At 35.8% G+C, this 25390-nt stretch overlaps 1 protein-coding gene and 1 long non-coding RNA gene across 3 annotated transcripts in view; both read left to right on the forward strand.

Annotated features, from left to right (window-relative positions):
• Window positions 1-18432, forward strand: part of rem2 (RAS (RAD and GEM)-like GTP binding 2) — a 46743-nt gene extending 28311 nt beyond the window's left edge. The window contains exons 4-5 of one of the 2 annotated variants that reach the window (XR_015477980.1): window positions 2679-3452; window positions 3822-5258. Coding sequence is in view for 1 of the 2 variants with exons in the window: in NM_001123046.1 (NP_001116518.1) it covers window positions 2679-2856; window positions 17748-18082 (513 nt within the window). In the remaining variant the exon portion in view is untranslated. 2 annotated transcript variants of the gene reach the window in all.
• Window positions 18433-20461: 2029 nt separating this feature from the next.
• On the forward strand, window positions 20462-25164 carry LOC147846437 (uncharacterized). Its single transcript, XR_015478821.1, has 2 exons — window positions 20462-23803; window positions 23954-25164. It is a non-coding gene; the product is annotated as an uncharacterized LOC147846437 (long non-coding RNA).
• Window positions 25165-25390: the final 226 nt, after the last annotated feature.

Raw genomic sequence — 25390 nt, forward strand, 5'->3', positions numbered from 1 at the left:
ATGTAGGACACAGGCTTTCCATCTATTTATCCGTTCCGTTTTCTGTTTCGGAGATGAAATAGGAAGCCGTCCACAGGGGATCGAAGCTTTTCTTTCTTCTCTTAGTTCATTAAAGATAGAGACGACAGCCGCCCTGTCATAGCTGTCACGAAGAGAGAGGCCGACCTCGGTGTGGCTGTACTTTGGCACTTTAATGTGTTTGTGATAATGTACAGTGATGTTCTCGAGGGGTAAACGCTTGACTGGGGCATCTGCTGGCGGTTTGAACACACCTGAGCTCTGCTGCGGCAGCGGCTGTAAAACTGGGCGCTGGAACAACAACACAGCCATCATAGATTTGAGGTTATCCTTCTTAAATCCCTGTTAATCCTCTTTTTCATGGACACAAACACTCAGGAGCTAACAAAAATGGCCCTCCTCTTATTACTGACCTACTGTACCATTGAAAAATAATCATCAGTAAATTGCCTGCTTATGAAACAGTTAGTTCAACCAAAAATGAATATGTTTTTCCTCATCCACATGTTTTTCTAAACCTATAAGACAATTCAGGGAACAATTTCTATAGAGCCTGTTTATAATGTACTGTAAATGTACTTTTAATGTATTGCACGTTTGATAAATGCATAATTTCTTTAGCCATTAAAGGTATGAGAACTGTTACTGGGGCGGTACCTTTTTTAAAAGGTACATGTTTGTACCTGATGGGTTCTAATTGGAACCTTTTTTTTTGTTTCAAAAAGTGAAACTTGTGTGTTATATAAGTTCACTACACACAAAAAGAACTATGTTAAGCTTTTAATTGTTTCAATTTGATGATTATGGATTAAAAAAGAAAAAAAATCCCAAATCCATTATTTCACACAATTAGAATATCATGACAACATTCAACATTGTAGGCTCCCTGTGTCTTAGTGTAGTCTGCTAATTAATACAAAGCTTTGAAATTGTCTCAGTCTGGCTTAGTAGGCTTCAGAATCATGGGGAAGTCTTGATGGTTGTGCAGAAGACCATGATTGGAACCCTCTATAAAGAAGAAAAGTCTCCAAAAGGCAATTGCAAATGAAACTGGATGCTCTCAGAATGCAGTATCTAAGCATATTAATAGAGTATTAAGAGGAAGGGAATATGTGGCTGAAAAAGGTGCACAAGTATGACCGCAGTCTTAAGAGGATTGTCAAGTAAGGGCAACTAAGTCTGGTGTCAGATCATCAAGATCCATCACATACAGACATAATAATGACATGGACTACAGCTGTAGGATTCCATGTGTCTAGCCACTCCTGTACTAAAAACAATGTTAGAAGCATCTGTGCTGGGCTAAAGAAAATAGAAAAAGTACTGGTCTGTGGTCCAGTGGTCCCAAGTCCTCTTTTTAGATGAAAGCAAATTTTTGGTACTTCATTTGGAAATCAAGATCCCGGAGTCTAGAGGAAGAGCAGAGAAAAACATAAGTCAAGCTGCTTAAAGTCCATTGTGAAGTTTGAAAGTCAGTGATGGTTTGGAGAGCCATGTCAAATGCTGGTGTGGGTCCATTTTCTTTTATCAAGTCTACAGTCAATGCAGCTTGATACCATGAGGTTTTAGAGCACTTCATGCTTCCTGCTGCCGACAAGCTTTTTTAAGATTATAATTGTATTTTCCAGCAGGAATGGGGACCTGCACACAGTGCCAAAGCTACCAGTACCTGGTTTAATAGCCATGGCATGCCTGTTCTTAATTGGCCAGGAATCTCACCAGACTAAAACCCTATTGAAAATCTATAGGCTATTGTCAAGAGGAAGTTGAGGGAACAGAGACCCTCAAATGCAGACAAGCTGAAGGCCGATATCAAAGCAACTTGGGCTACCATAACACCTCAACTGTGTCAAAGGCTGATCGCCTCCATGCCACACTACTTTGCTGCTGTAATTAGTGCAAAAGGAGATCCAACAGAGTACTGAGGATATAATACAGTACATTTACATGCTTTTCAGAAGCCAACATTCTTTTTTTATTGGTCACATGAATTTTTTTTTTCTTTAAGCCTTAATCGTTTAAATTAAAACGAAATGAAGGCTTGAAATATTTCACTTTGTGTGTAGTGAACTAATATAACACACAAGTTTTACTTTTTTTAAACTAATTATTGAAATAAATGGACTTTCCATCGATATTCACATTTTTTTGGTACTTGTGTATAATATATACTGTAACAATGTTTGTTCATCTTTGGAACAACAATTTTTTAAGACGTCTGAGAGGTTTCTGTGAGATTGAAAGTTAAAAATAACGTTGATTCTAAATAATTGTACAAACATTTTAATTAAAGTTCTTTATTACAGTAATTTTGAAGCATTTTACAAGAAGAACCAAGATCATTTAGGCTTTTTTACACATACAAACATTGATCAGTGAACTTACTGTAAACCTGCTTGCTAGAGCTTCCATAACCAAAATTTGAATGCCAATGTTTGCACAATGGTATTCATATAAGAGTATTCAGGGAATAGACTTTTAGTGAAAGGAGAGAAATCTCTCAGATTTGATTAAAATATCTTCATCTCTGTTCTGAAGACGAACATATTTCTTATGGCTTTGTCTCAGCATGTGGCTGAGTATATTATATCTTGGCTTTTAATCACTTGTGGCTGAGCTCTGCTGTAATTGGTGTGCCTGTGATCTGATTTGATTGGCAGGAGCTGTCTACCCTGCAGTGTGAGGTGTGCATCCTGGTGTTCTCCCTGACGGACAGGCGCAGTTTCCACCGGATCGCTCAGCTCCGCCTGCTCCTGAGAGAGTCGCTGCCGCACACCCCCATCATCCTAGTGGGAAACAAGAGCGACCTTGTGCGCTCCCGTGAGATCAGCACCGAGGGTAGGCCTGTTTTTAATCTACTCTATGTCCTTGAGCTACACATCCCATAATTCATCACGATTAACAATTTTCAAGAGCTGGCATATATTGGAGAGAAATTAAAGGAAAGTGGAGTAGGTCAAATAATGTTTTAGAATGAACGAAATATAGTAAGAATCTGTGAAGATCAAGATAGACTGATTGTAATATAAAGGAATGACAGAAATAGCTATTTCATTTTTTTTCATTGAATATAAAAAATACTACTATGACTGTAATATTATTAAATATACTGTTTTCTGTTTAATATGTTTAAAATGATTTTATATGATGGTAAAGATGAATACACTTTAGTCCAAACATCGGTGTCAAGGACACATTTTTTGCCTAATTTTATACGTTTTATAAAACTAGCATTTGTTTTTTTTTTTTTGGACTAATTTTATACTTTTTTGTCTAAAACCATGTTTTGTAAAGTAAAATTTTAAAATGTTAAGTACCACCAAGGGTGGCGCAGTGGGTAGCATGATCGCTTCACAGCAAGAAGGTCGCTGGTTTGAACCTCGGCTGGGTCAGATGTCATTTCTATGTGGAGTTTGCATGTTCTCCACGTGTTGGTATGGGTTTCCTCTGGGTGCTCCGGTTTTCCTCACAGTCCAAACATATATGCTATATGCTATCCAAACATATATGCTATAGGTTTGGTGAACGAAAAATCATGTTGTTGGGGTTACATTCGGTATAAGGGTGTACAAGAGATCTGCAGAGTGGATGGCAACATCAACAGCCTGAGGCATCAAGACATTTTGTGCTGCTCATTACATTACAAATCACAGAAGAGAGCAAATTCTTCATCAGGATTGCACCTCTACTCGTACTACAGCCTCCACATCAAAGTTCCTGAAAGCAAAGAAGGTCAAGGGGCTCCAAAATTGGCCAGACCAGTCACCAGGCAAAACAATATAACCCAATATTGATAATAATAGTATATATTTTTGAAAATCGATTAATTTTTGTGTGTGTGAATTTTTTATGACTGAAAGTTTAATGACAGCAAAAAAAAAAAGCTTTGTCGTTGGAAAATGTCATGTAGAAAACACTCTTTTTATAATATATCACAATTGGCTTGATACACAAACTTAGTTCATCAAAAATTTAAATAAAATAAAGAAAGAAAAAAAAATTAATCAAACAAGACTTCATGAAGGCTCACATCGAAAACTATCGAGGACTATTGAAAACAAAATACTGTGGTGAAATCCAGCACTGCTGAATAAATGAGTGGAAATCATTATACTCTATTTTGTGTTATGTTATTTGTGATATTTAAAATAATGTCAAACTAATTCTTTGTGTTTATGTGTGCGTTTAGTGTGCATGCATGGGTGTTTGTGTGTCAGGCTTCTTAATTTTAGTCTTGACTTTTTCAAAGGCTGACCATTTCACAGCATAGGTTTAATCAAAATTTAATCTACTTCAAATTAGAAAACACTGAATAGTCTCTAATTATAAACAAATCTAAAAATGAAGTCTGTGCATTAGAGATGAAATGAAATGGAAGCAGTAAGAGATCTTTTTTTTGGTATAGTTAAATATTTGATCAATTCACTTGACTTTTGAGCTAAATCTGAATGTGAGTGTGATTGTAACATGCAAAGTAAAACTTTCATGGTTTACTATTAGATCAATTGCATGCATTTAGAAAATAATAATGGGAAAAAATGTATGGGATGTATAAAAAGGTTGTACTGATTTTCAGTACAGCGCTTTTTGCGTATGTACGCCATATATATCAACAGGTATTTTATTTCACAAAAGATCCCCTGTGGTCCACCTCTGTCTCTCGCACTTGTGAGTCATCTATATTAACCTTGCCTCTGTGACTCAGCTTTTGTCTAAATGCTTCTATCTCCATCTGGCTGTATTTATATAAGAGGCTTCGTGGATTCCTGGCAAGAAAAATCACTCAGCTTATCGGCATAGAGCAGGTGCTGCTAGGAGACGTGCATTTGTAAAGTAGACACATTAGCGGCCGATAAGAAATATAGATTCTCTGTGCTGGTGTTTTCTCAGCAGGGCAGACACTGCTGTATTTCAGATACCAGTTCAACAGATATATTTACGTTTTAAAGCCTAATCAAATGCTTATTGAATTGCTTTCAGACTTTTCAGTTCCTGTGATTTCTCCACAGCATTATTAAGTAGCATATGTATTTAGCATATTTTGAAATTAACACCTACCAGCCTGCCAAATGGTGGTAAAAATCTCTATTACTTTGTATGGAATTAGTCAGTGTCCTACCCCTAAATGGAACCTCAAATATGAGCAAATTAAGACATAAAGAAAAACAATTGGCACTTCTTTAATATCCATTCATTCATTCATTCATTCATTCATTCCTTCATTCATTTTCTTTTCGGCTTAGTCCCTTTATTAATCTAGGGTCACAACAGCGGAATAAAGCACCAACTTTTCCACCATATGTTTTACGCAGCGGATGCCCTTCCAGCTGCAACCCCTCTCTGGGAAACATCCACAAAAAGGCCTACAGCATTGCTTAAACAGTTGAGGTTAAACATTGCTTACAGCATTGCTTAAACATGACGAGATGCATTACATTTTGAACTAAGTTTGTTATGTTTTAATGTTTTCATAAAAACGTGCAGTTCACCCAAAAATTTACATTGTGTCATGATTTTGTTTACAAACAAACGTGGAAACATTTACTCACCCTTGACTGGTTCTAAATCCATTTGATTTTCTTTTTTTCTTATGAACAAAAAAATAAAATATTTTGAAAAATGTTGAAAAATGTTGGAAACCAGTAACCATTGACAACCACAGTAGGAAAAACAAATACTAGTCAATACTATGAAGTAAAAAAAGAGTTATGGGAGAACTATGGGTGAACTATTGCTTCATATAATATATGTGGGTTGAAATGCCCATTTTTATAGTGAATTTAAGACTTCTGGATGCTTCTGGTATGCATCTTCAGTTTAATGAGTATATTGATATTGTTTTTGATCCACAAATCTCAAGGTCAGTTTTTAAATCTATGTTGTTTCAGTTGATGCATGAATATAATTTCACGAGACATTATATTATGCAGCTTTTTTTACATTGAATTTGAGGCTTTTTGTTTTATACATCTTCATTTTACTGAGTATAATGATGCTGTTTTTGATCCTCAAATCTCAAGGTCAGTTTTTTTTAATCTATGCTGTTTCAGTAGATGGATGAATATATTATATTATATTATATTATATTATATTATATTATATTATATTATATTATATTATATTATATTATATTATATTATATTATATTATATTCATTTTTATCAGAAAATTCAAATACAAAACAGTTATGATGCAGTTTGACGTGTCTTGACAGATCACTGTAGATGCGCCACAGTTCATTGAGCACTTGACTGCAAATTAATGTGATCATTTCTTCATGTTTACTAAAAGTTAAAGGACCAAATAAACATGAATGACCATCTCTGAGTATTCATTTCTTGGTTAGTGTTTTAACCATGGAAGAACATTGGTAATGTAAATATTATAAAGCTTATGAATATTACACTGCAAAAAATGTAAGAAGGGTCTGGCTACGCTGCAAAAAATGCTTTTCTTACTTAGATTTTTTTTGTCTTGTTTCTAGTCCAAATATCTAAAAATTCTTAATTCGAGAAGAATTTTTCTAGATAAGCAAAACATTTTGTCTAGTTTTAGGAAACAATCTGCTGATATTTGGACAACAACCAAGACACAAAATCTAAGTAAGAAAAGCATTTTTTTGCAGTGTACAGACCGGATGCAGATGAGCTGCATGCAGCACTTATAATGCGCACACCTAACTCTACCCCTCACAGTGATGTCACTAATTCCATTGAGTGCACTGTGTCTGAGACTGCGTATCTGAGCTTGCATATGCAAGTCTGCAGCCAGATACTATTGAAAAATACTTTTCTTACTTTTTTTTTATTTCTAGTCCTAATGTCAAAGAAAACTTAAATCAAGAAGCATAGATTGAAAAAAAAAATATTGTTTTGTTTTCTGAAATGATTTATTGATTTTTAAAAAATGTCTCTGGCAATAGGGTAAGTAAAATAATCTTATTTCAAACCAAAACAAGATCATTTCATTTACCCCATTGGCATATTATTTTGTTTGTTTAAAGGGGAAACCCACTTAAAGGAGCAGTAGTTGATCTGCCAGAATGCTAATGTTAGCATCGTTTTGAAAATTTATGTCCCTACATCAGACCTACCCTCATTTTGAAAATTTACATCCAAAGCTACACCTCCTTAAGTCATGAACGCGTGAACGCAAACCAAATAGATGACGATTCGATGATGATAGACCATCTTATATAACACCAAATCATGTCATTCATCAGTTAGAAAACTCTGTTTAGACTTACATTTTGTCCAGCATAGTTGTTGACAGGCCAGCAGGTGCAGGCTGACATTGGGGTAAAGTTGGTTCTGCCAATGACTTTAAAATACAACATTTTTCACAGTCAATTAAGTTAGGTCATACCTACACACTATTTCAGACCCAATATTCAAAGTAATGTTAGAGAGGGAGTGTGTCACAGGTTGAAACTGTTCAAAAATGAACAAATGTGCGAATATAAACCAAACTTCACTTCAGCAAAGCTGGTTAAGTCGAAGAGCGCTATTAACTTATGTTTCTTTATTAAACGAAATAAAAATCAGATCCAATAACAGCTAAAAACAGAAATAGACTGTAATCTTTTTACATTACACTTATGTTACCATTACAAAGAGTTACTTTTCATTTTCAATTGTGCTCGCTGATCCTCATACATCGCTGGTATTTTCTCCTTTTACACTTGAACAACTAAATGAATGCTTAGGTCTATTTAACTGACTATATTATCAATGCTGTAAAAGGTACTCCATGAACTTAAAACTAGTCTTTTGATGCTCATTTTCATTGGCTGAAACACACCTCTGTGCAAATAAACCTATTCATAAACAAGAACACAGTCTACTTAAGCTTTGCGTGACTAAAATAGTTTTAAAACATACCTGTCTAAAATTAATACTTCTGCCATGGTGTCATCCTTCTGATCATTATTTTGAACTGCATAACGTCTTTGAAAAACCATCTTTCTTTTCATGGATACAAGGCCACGTTGGTCTTTCAGAAAGAAGTTGAGGTTTATGCTGAGTTTACGTTTTAGTTTTAAAATGGCGTTTTAGAAGGAAAATGTTCCACATCCACACTGGCGTTTCACCTAGCATTTCTAAACAGCTCTCTGTCCACACTATACTGCTGAAAAACGCACATCACGTCACCATACACACACACACACACACTCTGGCATGCACTGCAGCGATGAGAGCTGTGCACATCAGACTGTTCATCAAGTATTCTATACCGCTGGATCTAATCTCACTATATTTGTTAAACGTGATATTTAGTTCATCTTGTTGTCTATATCTAATGACATATCCCCCCGACTTTGGTCTTCTCAATCTATTACTTGTTTTCAGATAATGTGTTTTGGCTGAGTGGAAAGATACGTTAATACATTAATTTATATAAACACTTACACTGATTCTGCACATTTGACTGATTGCTTGCCTTCATTTCCTATAATGTATAAACTTATTGTACGTTATACTTTTATAATCGGCATTATTGATTATTAAAACTGATATTCAACTAAAGAAACGAGGTATGTTTAGTATTTTCAAGGAAAATTATAGGAGGCCGTTAATGTTATAGACTCTGTTTTGTTATAAATATGCACACAGTGAAGATGACGCTCATATACATATGCAGCTACGTGACTCCTCAACATGTTTAGTGTCTGTAAAACAACGTAGCCAGGGTGATGTGAATGAGGTTATAAAGTACACGGTTCCCTTTGAAGATTTACCCGATGTATCCTCAGGAGTTTATTTTCCATATCAATTTTACGAAGTCTGAATTACAAGGAAAGGATTTTAAGACTGAAAATTGTGCACCTATATTGAGGAAAAAGCCCCAATCAGATCACAGGCGAATGTCTGCAGCCCCGCCTCCATTTTTAGATGTCTCCATTTTCACCCATCCACACTAACACAGAGCAGCAGCATTTTAAAATGAAAACAGCCTCTTCATTGTTTTCAAAAAGCTTTTAGTGTGGACGGAAGCCGCAAACGTAGCAAAATTTGTGCGTTTTAAAACTAAAACGTATTAGGGTAATCGGGGCCTCGATCTTTCAACTGTAGATCCATGCGTCATGTGCAAATGACAGAGCTGTCTGCTTGTACAGACTGGGCAGAAATACAATTTTAAATTTGTTGACTGACAGTTTGAGTTACCTGTCGTAATTGAATTATTTGCCCGCCTGATCATTTTTAATTTGATGAATATTTTTTTAGCCTTATGCAGAATATAAAAATATAAATCTAAATACACTTAGATCATTTACTTTAATCATCACTATTGGAATGTGAAGACACTTTTATCTAGCACAACAAAAAAACATTTCTGAAGATAATCACCTTTTTACTATTTCTGAAAACATAATTCAATTGTCTAGAACATTTTTTGATCTTTGGAGTAGAATCAAGACTAAAAAAAGCTTTTATGCAGTGATCTAACTTGTTACTTCATGAAATCTATCTTGAAAGTGTGACTATGATTTCTGCAAAAGATTCGTAATGCGACACATTTCAACTAAAATATGCAGTATTTATCCTAAAACTCAGATTGCACAAAAATGGCCATGTGTGTCCCTCATAATGGCTTCTCGCAACTTCCACAGACATGCAGCATCTCTCCCTCTCTCTCTCTCATCACTCACTCTTCTTTTCTTCGAATCTGTTTGTCATTCTTGGCATGTTTAGGACTTTTTTATGTTTGCTCTATTATCTCTCACACACAATGTGTTGGTGTTACTATCTTAATGTGTGTGCGTGCAAGTGCACCAATGCTGGTACATGCACTCAAATTCTCTCTCTCACACCTTTCTTTCTGTAATTCTCTCCTTCGCCTGTGTGCTGAAGTGAACCCCCAGTGCCATGTGTATGCAGAACCGTGATAAGGAGGATAAGGAAAGAGGACACTGAAGCTTAGTCTGTTCAGTAATCATCACGAAAAAATGGTATGCAGGCACTTTTGTGTATTAGAGCAGATAACAGGGCGTTTCCCGAGGAGGATGACATCAGAGGTGCTCTGTTCTTTAGGACAATTACATCCTGCATAAGCTGTATTCTTCTGTTTCAGTCCAATGACTTTGATGCTAATATTCTGTTGCTATGACCAACAAAATTGGGCAAAGCATTTGGCATCAATATCAATATACTTGTGTTTTCTGTATACTTACAGTGCATTTACATCATTTACATTTAGTATTTAGTGCTGAATGGAGATAGAATTTGGAGTATATACTGTAAATCTCTGTGGACATTAGTCTAATCATTTAATTTTTTGGTTCAGTCTCTTCATGTTTTCATATTCAACACCATCACTTTACTCTGCCGTTGGTCACCAACATGGCAATGACTACATTTTTACATTGTCAGAAGAAAATGTAAGTGGCACCATGATGTGATGTGGGTGGTTGCAAAGGTCGTGATACGCAGTTGCAAAGAGGTTCAGAGTGGTTTTTAGTGTCTTGCTGTGGTGCTCCGGCTGGTTTTTAGAGCATTTCTAGGGTGTTCAGAGTGCTTTGGAGGGGATAATCTGTTGGATGCAATTGGAGTTTGCATTAGAATTGTTACATGGCGTTGTAGCTTTTTTATTTAATATTTTACAACTTCTTTTTACCAAATGATTCACATATATAGTAAGTCATAAGTAGTAAGATCAATTCTGATGTTTGTGAATGTTGTGAAACTTTTATTTCATTCATATCTTAAATGTATTAATAACAAGTTTGTATTGTAAAATTATTATTGTTCTTGAAATAATAGTTCAGCTAAAAAAGAACATTCTGTCATTTACCCTTTCTTGACTTATTCTTCAACCTATTTGAGGTTTCTTTCTTCTGTTAAACTCAAAATAAGATATTTTGAAAAATGCTGGTAGCAGGTACCCATTGACGTCTATAGGAGATAGCATTCTTTAAAATGTCTTCTTTCGTGTTCAACAGAAGACAGAAAGTCATAAAGGTTTACAACCGCATAAGGGAGACTAAATATTCATTAATTCATTTTTCTTCGGTTTAGTCCCTTTATTCACCAGGGGTCACCACAGCAGAATGAACCACCAACTTATCCAGCATATGTTTTACATAGCGGATGCCCTAGTACCTGGCAACACCCATACACACTCACAGATATACACTATGTCCAATTTAGCTTATTCAATTCATCTGTAGTTCATGTCTTCAGACTGTGGAGGAAACCCACAAGAACAAGGGGAGAACATGCAAACTCTACACAGAAATACCAACTGGCCCAGCAGGGACTCGAAAAAGCGACCTTGAAGACTAAATAATTAAATTTATTTCATTTTTAGGTAAACTATACTTTTAAATTGAGCAAAAGTTTTGAACATTGACAATACGAAAAAATATTTCTTAATTCACCAACTTGACATTCAAATAATTCCAGAACGATCAGTGACACTGAAGACTAAAGTAATTGTTGCTATCACAATAAAAACATTTAAAATATATATTTTAAAAATAGTTATTTTTATATTGTAATAGTATTTCACAACATTGCTGCTTTTCCTGTTAAATAAAGTAAATAAATGCAGGCTAGGTGGGCATAAGAGACTTATTACTAAAGATGACTAAATGTTAGCATTATAGAAGCGCTATTTCAGATACGTTTGTTGTTATTGCATACCACCAAACATTTTTAGGGAAAAAAAAAACATAAGAATTTCAAATATTTTGCTTATGTATTTACATTATCCCAAATGTGTTGAAGAATGTTCAATTCCAATGAAATAAGCAATTTTAAGTAGTGACACAAACATTGTCCTGTGTTTGGCCTTGCTAATGACTAAATTCATTCATTCTCCATTGGCATAGTCTCTTGTTTATCAGGGGTCGCCACAGGAAAATGAACCGGCAACTTATCCAGCATATGTTTTACGTAGTGGTCCTTTCAGCCACAACCCAGTTCTGGCTAATGTCATCTTTTGCTTTCGATTTCTGGTTTGGTTACATAGAAAACAGGGAAACACCAAAGAAGCTTTAAAGAGGACCTATTGTGCAAAAATCACTTTTATAAAGGGTTTAAAACAACAGTCTTCTTCTTATGGTAAAAAATTTACTTATTTTTTTTTTTATTATCACAGTTCTGAAAAACAATCTGCAGAGACACTTTGATTGACATTCTTTCTTTGTACGTGTCATCAGAGTGGAAAAGCTCCGCTTATTAGTGATGATCTCTCCCTCATTAGCATAAGATGTCTTGTTTTTGAAACTGCCACTATGCTAACACATGAGCATTTGTAGCTCTGCCCTCTTTTGAAAAAGAGCACAATCTCATTTGAATTAAAAGTGACAATAGCACAATTAGGATCAATGCCTAAAAGGGGCAGTTTCAAAGAGTTCTAAAAATTATATGTGGGGTATTTTGAGCTGAAACTTCACCAACACTCTAGGGACTTATTTTACATCTTGCAAAAAGTGGCATAATCAGTCCCCTTTAATATGTTTTGCATTTTATTAAGACTGCGCAGAGTAGCATAATAACAGAACTTTAAAATGTATTCAACAAATGACTGGAAAATTTAGAAGCAGTCAACTGCGGCATAATAAAAGCTTTGCTGCCATCAGCAATTGCTCCATCATGGTTTTATTTTGCTTTAACAGCTTTCAGCATTAATCTGATCCGTAATACCATGATACTAAGCACTGAATACTTTAGCTCATCCATGATCATGATTTTCGCACAAGTCCTGTAGGATGTAATGAAGATGTCAACTGCCATGATTCCACACTAAGTCATGGCGTCATCAAATTATAACCTTGTTATTTTTTTATTTTTTTTTGTGATTACATGCCCTCTAGTTGTAAAGGTCACATACTGTGCCTTTAATGTAAAAGTTGGAACAAGCAACAACTTTAATGTATTTATGTACTGAATGCTAACTGTTTGGGTTGTTAAGCACCAAAGTTTAATACTTAGTCTTTCAACTGCTTAACCCAGTGCATGAGTGCTAGTTAAAGCGCCATTATAGGATGGGTGTGTCAGGGAGAAAAGGAGGACTTGTAGGAAGTGCAGAGGACATTTATGCGGACACATCTGTGCTCAGCATATTTATTCCTTCGGGAGCTGCGGCTCGTGTGCTCATCGATATGGAAATGTCCTGAATCTTTTTCTGTCTGAGTTTCGCTTCCTGCAAACACAGGACTGCACACTCACTATATGATCAAGTTGATGTAAATGGGTTTCATTTACATCATGTATTTGTGAGTCAGCTATTTGACACTGACATTCAAGCCTTCTTTAAACAAACACACAGATGCCGGATGCGTACAGTACATGCTGTAAGGTCATTCAAGCTAAATCACTGAAAACAGAGAGGATGAGTCTATAGCCATAAACAGAATTTACAGCTTTGAAGGACTGTAATGCTACACACATGCAGTAAATCTCATGTGTTGTGGCAGAACAAATGGCTTGCTAGAGTATCATTTTATTGGGGTCATATGCCTGAAACCTTTAGCCTGTTTATTTCCCCCCTGCATAACCTTCTGCTGTCTCTTTCTTCTTTAACAACAAGGACTCCACTTCACGTTTGAGTTATCGCACATAAACCCTTTGGACGCTTCATTTCCCTCTGTTAATATTTTTATGCAAATTTTGTTTCATTTAAAGCCTCCTTTGAGGCTACCACTGTGTCTGTTCTGGTTGATTTTTTTTTATAGCAAGTATTTACATAAGAAAACATCAGACTTTTTTTTATTTTATCTAATCTCTGTTTTTGTTTAATGTAGATTTACATCAAAATAATTCATTTTATATGTTCTATTATAAAAACAAAAACCTAATCTGCCTTTTAACAAAAACACTCTCTATGTACTTGTCTATCGACTTACTGGTAATTGCTTTTTCTTTGTAAATTACTTCTATTGTCCACAAATTAATTTAGTTAATTTGTAAGTTAATTTAGATAAATCTACCTGATGATTAAATTTAATTTCACCAAGTCACCTAGTCTGCTGTGCTTATACAGTGTTTGTATATGTGACGTTATACAGCCATATCACACTGCTATGAGTGTGATATATTGTTTATAAAAAAGTTTGATGGCAAGCTAGTGCTTGAAGGATTATCCTGCATAATGTCTAAAGTGATGACAAAACAGGTGATTTTGCTGACATTATAAGATTACAGATTACTGTAGTGCAATTGTAGTACTGTACTGATTACTGCAATAAGGTAAAACACTAAACAAATGCAGGCACATAAAATCGCTAAAAGGGGCTAATAATTTTGTCCTTAAAAACTGCTTTATAGGTGAAATATAACAAATGAGACTTTCTCCGGAAGAAAAATAACTTTCAGACATACTCTGAAAATTTCCCTTGCTCTGTTAAACACCATTGGGTAAATTTAAAAAGGAAGAAAAATAAAGGGGGCTAATAAATCTGAATTCAACTATTCAACTCTAGTTATATTTATATGTTTTCATAACATAATATGTTTAAATAAGAATATAAACAAGTCATAAACATCGATATTGAGCAATCAAGACATTTTTTACTTTATATATATTATTTATGAAGCCAGATTTTTTATTTTACTGTGTGAAAATGCAAAACCAGGCCAACAGCAACAGAGCTTCATTCAGTAATCCCAAATGAGTCACACAAACTGCTAAGGCTGAACTGAAATGATCAGAGACCTTGGTAAAAATAGACACCCGCCACTTATTTCTAAGGTTGAGATATTTTAGAAGCATCAGCGCAATGTTTGCTGGACTTGTTATCAGCATACTAAATGTACTAAATGTAATGGCATCTTCTGATTCTGGTAAAAGAATAACAAAATGATACTGACTAATAGCATCTTATTGTGGTGCTTTATAATTTTCCTTCTTTATCATGTGCTTATTTTGTCAGGCCAGATCAGAATCAGAAAGAGCTTTATCAAGTTGCTGAATAGGCGTACAGTTGACGTGTACAGTACATGTGGGTGGTCATGTGTGAATGTTTTCACTGTTGTGCTGTCAGATTTCTCAACAGCCTGCTTTGTTTCAGTCAGTGTTGTTATTGTTGATTAAAACTAATTAGGTATTGGGTTATTTATTGAAATAAGATAAAAGATAAATATTAGAAGAACCTAGACTGTAAAAATAATAAAAGTAATACAGTAAAAAGCTATCTTCCCAGCAAACAATTTAGTGTTTAATAGACGTCTAAAAGACATTTAAACTTAGACAGCTTGACTAAAACAAGGCTAAACTTGGCTGTCTGAGAAAATCTAATAGACATCTAAGAAAAGCCCAAAACTAGACTAGTGTTCAAATAGACATATTAGACAGACTTTATATGTGTAGTTTCTGTTCATTCATTTCTGTTTATTTGATGACTAGTCTAGTTTTGGCCTATTCGTAGACGACTATTAGATTTTCACTGAAAGCCCATATTTAGCCTTCCTTTTGCCAAGACGACTATGTTTAGATGTCTATTAGACATCTTTTAAAAACATGAAATGATTACTGGGTTAATAAAAAGTAAAACTTTTCCCTTTATATATTTGGAGACTATATCTAACATCACATTTATTGCAATGCTGCAGTAAAATAAATAGCAGTTAAATCTACAGTTTTTGTAGAAACCTTGCGATATTACTGTCTCAGAATTGTAACACATTATATTACTCCTGTATTATTTTTGAGTTATTTTAAATAAAATAAGTTATTTTTAAAACAGAAATACGGTAACACTTTATTTTAATGGTCCATTTGAATATTAGTAGACGTCTGCTTAATATCTGTTCATACTGTTCCTTCAACAGACATTCAAGTACATGTCAACTTAAACTAACCCTAACCCCAACCCCAACCTAACAGTCTACTTATAATCTAAGGAGATTTAGTTGGCATGTAGATGCAAGGTAACTTAAATTCAACAAATGGACCATCAAAATAAACTGTGACCAGAAATAGTCCTGCATACTTCTTAGAAGGAACATAGAGCACTTCTGCAAGGACCCTGCAAAAAAAAAAAATAATAATAAAATAAAATAAAACATGCAGGAATACAGAAAATGTGAGGGCCTCCTGCATATATACTACAGAAAACATGCAGGAAACCTACAGGAGTCCTAAAGTGAATGTGTAGGACTTCTGCTGGAATCCTAAGGGAAACATTCAGGAATCCTACAGTAGGATATCTGCAGGAGTCCTGCACATTCAAAGGAAACATTCCTAATGTATAGTGAATGTGCAGGACTTCTGCAGGAATCCTAAAAGAAACATTCAAGAATCCTACAGTGAATGTGTAGGACTCCTGCTGGAGTCCTATAGGAAACATTCAGGAATCCTACAGGGAATGTGCAGGACTCCTGCAGGAAACCTACAGGACACATGCAGGAATCCCACAGGGGGAAAAAAATGCAGAAATCGCGTGCAGGATATCTGCAGGAATTCTATAGGAAACATGAAAGACTCCTGCTGAAATACTACAGGCCACATGCAGAACTCCTTCAGGAATCCTACAGGAATAATGCAGGAATCATACAGGGAATACCATCTTACACATTTCCTAATTGAAAGTACATCGTATTTATTAGTTATTTTCAAGATACTAGCATTCAGTTTAAAGTGCAAATTAAAGCCTAAATGATTTTATCTGTTAACTAGACATGAAGGTGTCCTACAGGAATCCCACAAGAAACATAAAAATTTGAATAACTAGGCAAGTAACTGTAGGTTAATTAGGCAAGTCATTAGATAGCAGTGGTTTGTTATGTAGACAATCAAACAAATACACTAGATATTCAATTCAATTAATCTTTATTTCTATTTACATCTTTTACCATGTAGATTACAGTATGTCAAAGCAGCTTCACATACAAATTCTAGCAAACTGAAAATTAAACTGTGAGAGTCCAGTTTTCAGAGTTAACGTTCAATTTAGTTCAGTTCAGTGTGCGTGAATTTTCTCTGCTGAAAGTCCAAACACTGAAGAGCAAATCCATCCATGCGCAGCTCCACAAGTCCCAAACCAAGCAAGCTAGTGGTGACAGCAGCGAGGAACAAAACTTCACCAATTGATGAAAGATATAAGAGGAGTAATAATTTTGACCATAGCAGTTTTTAATCTGAATTAAATATTTTAAAAATCAAGTCAAACTACATTAAGACGTATAATAAAAGTAAATAGTGATAAAAATGTATAATAGGAAATTCTCAAAATGCCACAAGAGGGCTATTAACTGGATATTAGTATTTCCCTTCTCAGCTTGTGGAAAAGTTTAATTGTGTGACTTTATTTTTTATTTTATTTTTTTTTTACAAAAGTACAAATATCGGAACTTCAATAATAAACTATTACATCAAGTGTTTTTAGAATGTTAAAATGTCCATGATACAACACTATTTTTAATGGCACTTCATCTGTGACTTGCCATAAATGTTATCCTATTTCCCTTTTCCCCTCCCTGTCTCCTCGTCTGTTTGTGTCTTGTCTCAGGTCATGTCGCTCCTTCATAACGGTGCCATGTAGTCGACATCTAAAGTGATCTAATTCAGTCCCCTCCGTACACCTTCAAGCAAACACACCCACACACACACACATGCTCGGCAGGCATTTAGCCTTTATTTCTTTTTCCTACAGCCCCTCCATTAAGTCTCACTCAATTGATTCAGTTATCTAACACTAATCTGTGTTGATATGACAAGAGATTGTCAAACTCCATCTGCATCTGGATCACTCAATTCCCTGTTTTTTCTCTCTCTTTCTTTCTCAGAGGCTCACTCCAGCGCAATGATGTTCGGCTGTTTGTATCTGGAGCTCTCCGTTTCCCTGGACCACCGCACCAATGATCTCCTGGAAGCGGCTGTTAGAGCGGCGAGGGGACATAGTCTGGGGCCCGGCTGGACAGAGGGTTCCCCCTCTGCAGCACGCAGAGAGAGCTTAACCAGCAGAGCCAAACGCTTTCTGTCAGGGCTTGTCCCGCGTTCCCATCTCGGCCGAGAAAGAGACCGGGAGCCTGGCAGAGACAGAGACCTCAGCAGACACCGAGGAAGCCGAATGCTCAGGCAGAAATCCCGTTCATGTCACGACCTCAGCGCTTTAATGTGAGCCAAAATGGCCGAGCTGCATGTAGGATTGACAGGTGAGGAGATGAGAGAGACCACCGAGGAGATCATTATTATCTTAAACTAGTATGTGTGAAATTAGTTGTTTATACCAGTCATTGAACGTGACGGTGGTGCAGAGAAAACTAGCAGTGTATAAACTATCCATGACCTTTGAGAGGCCTGTGAAACGGACAGAGCGATGAAGATATAGCAGTGGATGTCAGGATAATGAGGATCTAGTGCTGGTTTTGGCAGGCTGTTAGCGCTGATAGAGTAGCTCCTGTTGTAGTCCCTGTTGAGAAGCATGTCGACACAGAACGGATGCAGAACTGTAGTAAAAGTTCTTTAGAAAAAAAAATATTCTAGAAATAAATGAAAAAGGCCAGCTGGCTCTGAAATGATGCTTTAGTTAATGCATGGATTTAGATTTTTAGCTTTTTTTTTTTTACTCTACCCAAACAATGATGGCACATTTCAGATTTATAAGAGCCAGATGTGGTGTTTTATTGGTCAATAGGGCTGCACAGTATTTGGAAATAAACCAATATTGCAGTGTTTCGTATGTCTGCATTATGAAATGTGCAGATGCTCTGATCACTTTATTTAGAAGAAATGCATCATTCTACAATGATTTAGAAGTTTTTGAGTGCATCTGTGTAGGAAAAAAAAATAAATTTTAAAAGTCTTTTTAGTCTGAAGGTTTGCAAACACAACACTAACATTTCGGTGTCTTTATTTGGTAAAACTAGTCATGTTTATTTTGTTACTTGTTTTAGTTAACATGAACTATTTGTGAAAAATATGTCTGCAGAATTCATTGATTTATTATTTAGTAATTGTTAGTTTCTACATTTACTAAGAGAACTCTTTTTGTGGATAATATATTTGTTAACAATAGTTAGTACGTTGTGTACTAATGAGAAAAAAAAACATTATTTCGCTATATTTCTCAGTGTTAATTCATGTTATCTAATGCATCGTTTGTTGTGTTGCCTTTTATTTCTTCATTTGATTTGTAGACAATGCTGTGCTTCACTCTGAAACATGCATTACATATAAACTACCTGACAAAAGTTTTACCGCCTGTCCATGTTTTAGGAACAACAAATAATAACCTGACTTCCAGTTGATCATTTGTTATCAGAAGTGGCTTATATGAAAGGCAAAGGCCTCTAGATTACGCCTTTTTTACCAAAAGAAAATAATATCATGCCTTGAAATTTAATCATTTAATTAGGACAGTAAGATCTGACTTTACTTAGACAAAAGTTTTGTCACTTAACAGAGATAGTGTACAGTATAAAGTCATGGTGCAGTGGATAAAGATTTATTATTGTGTATGACCCCCATGAGTTTGGACGACTGCATCCATACATCTCTGCAATGACTCAAATAACCGTTTTAATTAAGTCATCTGGAATAGCAAAGAAAGTGTTCTTGCAGGACTCCCAGAGTTCAGCAAGATTCTTCGGATTCCTCTTCAATGCCAATCTTGGAGCACATTGACATTTTTTTTGCGTTCAGGAACTTTATTTGGAGGCTAAAGTATGAGTAGTGCTATCCTGCTGAAAAAAGTTGCCCTCTACTGTGGTTTGTAATGTAATGGGCAGCACAAATGTCTTGATGTTGCCATCCACTCTGCAGATCTCTCACACACCCCCGTGCTAAATGTAACCCCAAACCATGATTTTTTCCTTCACCAAACTTGCCTGATTCTGTGAGAATCTTGGGTCCATGCAGGTTCCATTAGCTCATCTGCAGTATTTGTGATGATTGAGATGCTGTTCAACAGATTCATCTGAAAAATCTACCTTCAGCCATTTTTCCAAAGGATCAACTAGAAGTCAGGTTTTTAGTTGTTTCTCTTACAACTGGGATCGAAGAAAAAACTTTTGTCAGGTAGTTTATTAAACCAACATCAAATAAACTCTTAAATAAACCCATTTTTAACTGACCATAAAGACAATCTGAAAAGAAATTATAGGTGAGACCACAATCTTGTTGTTTTTGACTTATTCAGTTTGACTGGCTATGATTTTTATTGTGATTTATAGTAGATATAAGTGCTAAACAAAATAAAGATATAGGCTATATAGTAAAAAGTAGTAGTATTATTACAATATATAGTATATAGTATACGATGTCAATACTTATGTCCTAATTGTGTCATTACGTCTTAATTTCTTCATAATTTGCTACTGTGTAGATAAACAGTGTCATGTTTCACTTTAAAACACAGCGCATAAATGTATTTCATTGAATAAAAACCCTGGTGATTATTTTTCCGATATTTTGTGCAGCCCTATTATTCGACTGGTAAAAGGAATAATGTCTAAGGTGGTTTTGGCTCTGAGAAAACACTGTGTCCTAACCTGATGTAGTCTCACTTAGACTAGCATGTCTAGAAGAAGAGAAAATCAAAACATTATGTTCAATTAGATAATACAGTTCATTTATTTTAACACCATTTAGGTGTGAGTTTGTCTGAAATAGATTATTCCACAACAAAAGACAGCTGTGTAAAAAAAAATGCATACTAATGTTTTTACAGAAAAAAGAAAGACATGTATCTGATAATGTGTAAAATGTGACATTTTTCTCTTGAGATCTGTGAACCTGGCAAACTTTTGCAGAACCAGTGATTATTTCCTCATCAAAAGTGATCATTGGTACTTTGTAACATCGCTTAACTTTCTATCACAATATTACAGCCAATGGGAAAGTATTTAATGCTTTATACAGTTTTATGGTGCAGGGATTTTTAACTGGTTAGATGTAATTGGGAGTGGGGATATTTGTTGTCAGCACAGAAATGGGAAAAAACAAAACGGTGTCACTTAATTGCATCATTTCTGGTTAAGACATGGCGTTAACTCAATGTCAGTCAGCTGTTCTTTATGTAGATTATATAGTATATGTAACCCACTGGTCCTTTTGCACCCAACCCGGTCTAAGCTGCGATTGAACTGGCGATACTACAGTCGGTTTCTCTAACAAGGAGGCTAAAGACCCTGGTCCCAGAGCACCTTTTGAGGTAAGAGCAGTGAGGTTTACTTGCATAGCACTTCGCTAGCTGGCCTCCATTACACTCACCTCCCTAAACCTCACTCCCATCCCAGGCGAGCCCCCACATGTAAGCAACTGGTCTTTCTGCACCCAAACCCAGTCTTAGCTGGGATGGAACTGTCAGTTTTTTTATATTGGAATCAGTTGCTCTTACAAGGAGGCTAAAGATCATGGCCCCTTGCTATTGGCGCTAGAGCACTTTGGAGGCGAGAGGAGTGAGGTTTACCTGCATAGCACTTCGCTAGCTAGCCTCATTTATACTCTTCCCCCTAAACCTTACTCTTATCCCGAATGAGCCCCGACAAGTATCTAACCAGTATTTCTGCACTCAAACCCCGTCTGAGCTGGGATGGAACCGCAATTCTTTGTATGGGAGTCAGTTGCTCTTAAAAGGAGGCTAAAGACCATGGGCCCTAGCACCTTTTGAGGTCAGAGGAGTAAGGTTTACCTGCATAGGACTTTGCTAGCTGGCCTCCGTTACATATCCATACTGTATGTATGGATATGTAACGAGTCCAATATATATATTAATTCGCTAATCTTATCCAAATGCTAAATGTGTTGCCCCTCAAATAGAGATATTTCCTAATGCACTCTCGCATATGACACAGAAATTTTACGACAGAGAAATTAGCTTTGAGACTAATTGCAAAGCTTTGTTCAACATATGGGGCTGCATCAGCACAGAACTGTGGAGGAGTGATGATAATAATATTCAGAGGATTGTTTTATTATTATTATAGTTGTAGTACAAACAGCCGGCCAGTTGCGGTAATTGCGAATTGTACCTTCAAGGGCCTTGTTTACAAGCAGAATTAGCACTTGCTAAAACGGTTTGCATATGTGTAATGATGAATGATTGACGGGAAAAAGTGGCGTACAGCCGATTTAACATCCTTTTGAAAAAATAGACAGAATTAATTAACCTGTCCGAAATTTTGAACAGGGATACATTTTCAAACAGAAGCAATATTTGTGAATAGCTACTAATGATTTCTCCCTCAAACAAATCCTTACTTAAATGCAATCTTCGGCGCATAGTAATGACTTCAGTCAATCAGGACAAAAGTGCGTACTGAAATATTCACATACTATGAGAGGTGGTAAAATCACCTGCTAATTGATTGCTTTGGGATGTACGGTAATGGGACGTGTTGCAATGCAACAACAAAATGTTGTTATTCTTCTGATATTATCTTCAAATTAAAAGCGCAATTATATGCACTCGTAATTAAAATGTAGTGGGAGCAATTCACAGACAGTTATTTAATGAGCATAAAATAAGAAAGCAGGCAATATTAGGCAATCAGTGTTGGCAGAGAAAAGCAGATTGGTCTGTAGAGAGTGCTTTGATAGAGTCCCTTGAGTCCGTCTGAACAAACTCTAGAGAATAAATCGCTTATGTCCAATTGCCTCTGAACTCATTTGACACAATGAAAGCAAGCCATGTTCACACTCAAGTCTGTCCCTTTAAAACGAATAAACTGACTCTTTTTCTTTCATACGGGTCAACTGTAATATAGCGTGTGGTCTTTAGCTGCAAACAGTAGCTAAATGTGAATCTCAGAGATCGAAAAACGCACTTTTAATCAATGCCATATATAGCCCTGGTTTCAGGTAAAACTAGTACTTTAAATCTGCTTACACCTCACTTTCCTAAATAACTCCTTTTCACCAAAAAAAAAAAAGAGAGCAGATGCTGGGAGAAGCAATATTGAGAATGGCCCACTTTGTCATGTAGTCTTAAAGCGTGTACTGTGTTTTTCCCATATTAGTCTTGATCATGAGGCTTACTGTGATTTTGCTTGTAGAATATGAATGATTGGTTGATAGGAGCGTTGTTAAAATAAGGTCTGTTCCTATGACTTGCCAAAATGAATGCCCAGAGACATCTCAGGCACTAATTGAGCCTGGTATTTTGTCAATATGATCACAAATGAAAAGTGGTGGACAAAGTACACAAATCAAGCAATTACTTGACATCTAAATGAAATATTACTCCAGAAAAGTACAGACCTTTTCAATGTGGTCATGTCATTGGCCCATGAACATTTCCTGCTTGTTGTCAAACCTATTTCATAACTATAAGAAGAGGTCATTCAATCATAACTTAACATTAAAGTAGCTAATATAACATTATTAAATGTGGACCTTCTTGGATTCTTGGAAGCTATGGAAAATAGAAATGTAAAACAGGAAATACTTGAGGACCATTGTTATTGTTTATGTCCCTCAAAATGGTCTATAATTTCTTTTTTTCAGGATTACAAGTACAAAAGCATAATTCTGTATTATTTATAAAAAAAAATTAAGTATTAACAGAACTTTTCACATACTAATAACTACTGTTGATTAATGTGTCAAACATGCAAAAGTAAAATATATCACACAGCCTAGTATTACAAAAAAAATTATTAATAAATACAAAATTTGTGCATACAATAGAAATACAGTATATGTTATCAAAGGTAAGCCATGTTACAATTTTAACATTGTGTAACCAAAATAGTTTTGTGTCTATTATGTGCTACAGCATCAGAGATATTGCATTCATTTGGATTATTTTTTTAAATATCATGTTTTAACATAAATTCTACCTGATAAATCTAAATACGCAAATATGGACACGTTTAAGCACTTCATGTAAGCTAGGGATGTCCAAACTCAGTCCTGGAGGGCCGGTGTCCTGGAGAGTTTAGCTCCTTCCCTAATCAAACACACCTGAACCAGCAAATCAAGCTCTTACAAGATATACTAGAAACTTCCTGGGAGGTGCGTTGAAGCAATTTGGAGCTAAACTCAGCAGGACGCCGGCCCTCCAGGACAGAGTTTGGACACCTCTGATGTAAGCATTCCAGAATCCAAAAATGCAGTATTAGTAACTTACATTTTACACTATCCAATTTGAATCCATTTATCATTTCTGTAAATTATATGTAGACTTACTCTGACAGTATTGTTTGAATCTGAGTCGATAACTGCCAACTCATTCTAAATTTATCATTTGAATCAGAGTCATGAACTGTAGACTTTCTCTGAATGGATCATTTGAATCAGTGAGTCATAAACTGCAGACTCTCTCTAAATGAATCATTTGAACCTGTGAGTTGTTAACTGCAAATTTGTTTTGAACATATCACTTGAATAGGTGAATCATAAACTGCAGACTTGTTCTGAACAGATCATTTGAATCAACGAGTCATAAACTGCAGACTCACCCCGAATGGATCATTTGAATCAGTGAATCATAAACTGCAGAATCACTTTGAATGGATGATTTGAATTGTTGAGTTGTTAACTGCAAACTCTCTAAATGAATCATTTGAAGCAGTGAGTCATTAACTGCAAACTAGATTTGAATGGATCAATTGAATCAGTGAATCACAAACTGCAGTCTCAGTATTGAATTGATTTTTGTCTCAAGAGCAGATGCAATCGGGTCTGTCCAATTTTAAACCATGTTGAAACCATGTAATGATTCTGTCTGCATTGGGCAATATTAAAATCAATGCATTAGGCAAGACTGATGCAAGTCATATGACACCTTTTGAACATCATTTTTATCAACCCATTTCCCCCCTCTGGTTTTAAAGGTAGTCAGTCAGAATGAGTATAGTCAGTAAAATCAGTGTAGCCTTATTGTGAGGGTTACCACAAACTGATATGGCTGGAGTTGTATTTATGGCTGAGTGTTTAATGATGATGTCATGTGAGCCTATTAATAAACAAGAGCCATAAGAGGAGACACAGAGCCCACAGAGATGGTCTGTACTTTCACCTGTTCACATTTTAGACCCATCGACACATGATCTCATGAAATCCACTGAATATGCCATAGGACCGTGCATTTCTGTGGGGGCTGGCCACACAGGCTTATGCAACAACGTCGAAAACACAACGTTCTGGAAACGTTCCGAGGTCAAACATGGCAGCAACATTCACTTGTTATTCACTATTGATGAATGTTATCCACTCTGTCTTTGAAAACGAAGAGAAATAAAGAGGATTTGTAATGATGCCCTGTCGTGTGCTTGTGGTTTGTCGCTGCATTTATGATTCTAACAAACCAACAGCTAAAGCCTGCAGTGATGCTCCTCTAGGTGAGGAACTATATTTGTATTTGAAAGGGTTTGATGGCTTCACTCTAAAGGCAGATGGTTGGAAACGGGACATGAGGTAAGAAAGAAAAGGGATGACAAATGTTAGTTGCCTAGCGACTGTTGTCAGGGAGACAGAGTGCGAC

The sequence above is a fragment of the Danio rerio genome, chromosome 2, assembly GCF_052040795.2.
Source record: "Danio rerio strain M-AB ecotype USA chromosome 2, GRCz13ab, whole genome shotgun sequence".
Taxonomy (NCBI): Eukaryota; Metazoa; Chordata; class Actinopteri; order Cypriniformes; family Danionidae; genus Danio; species Danio rerio.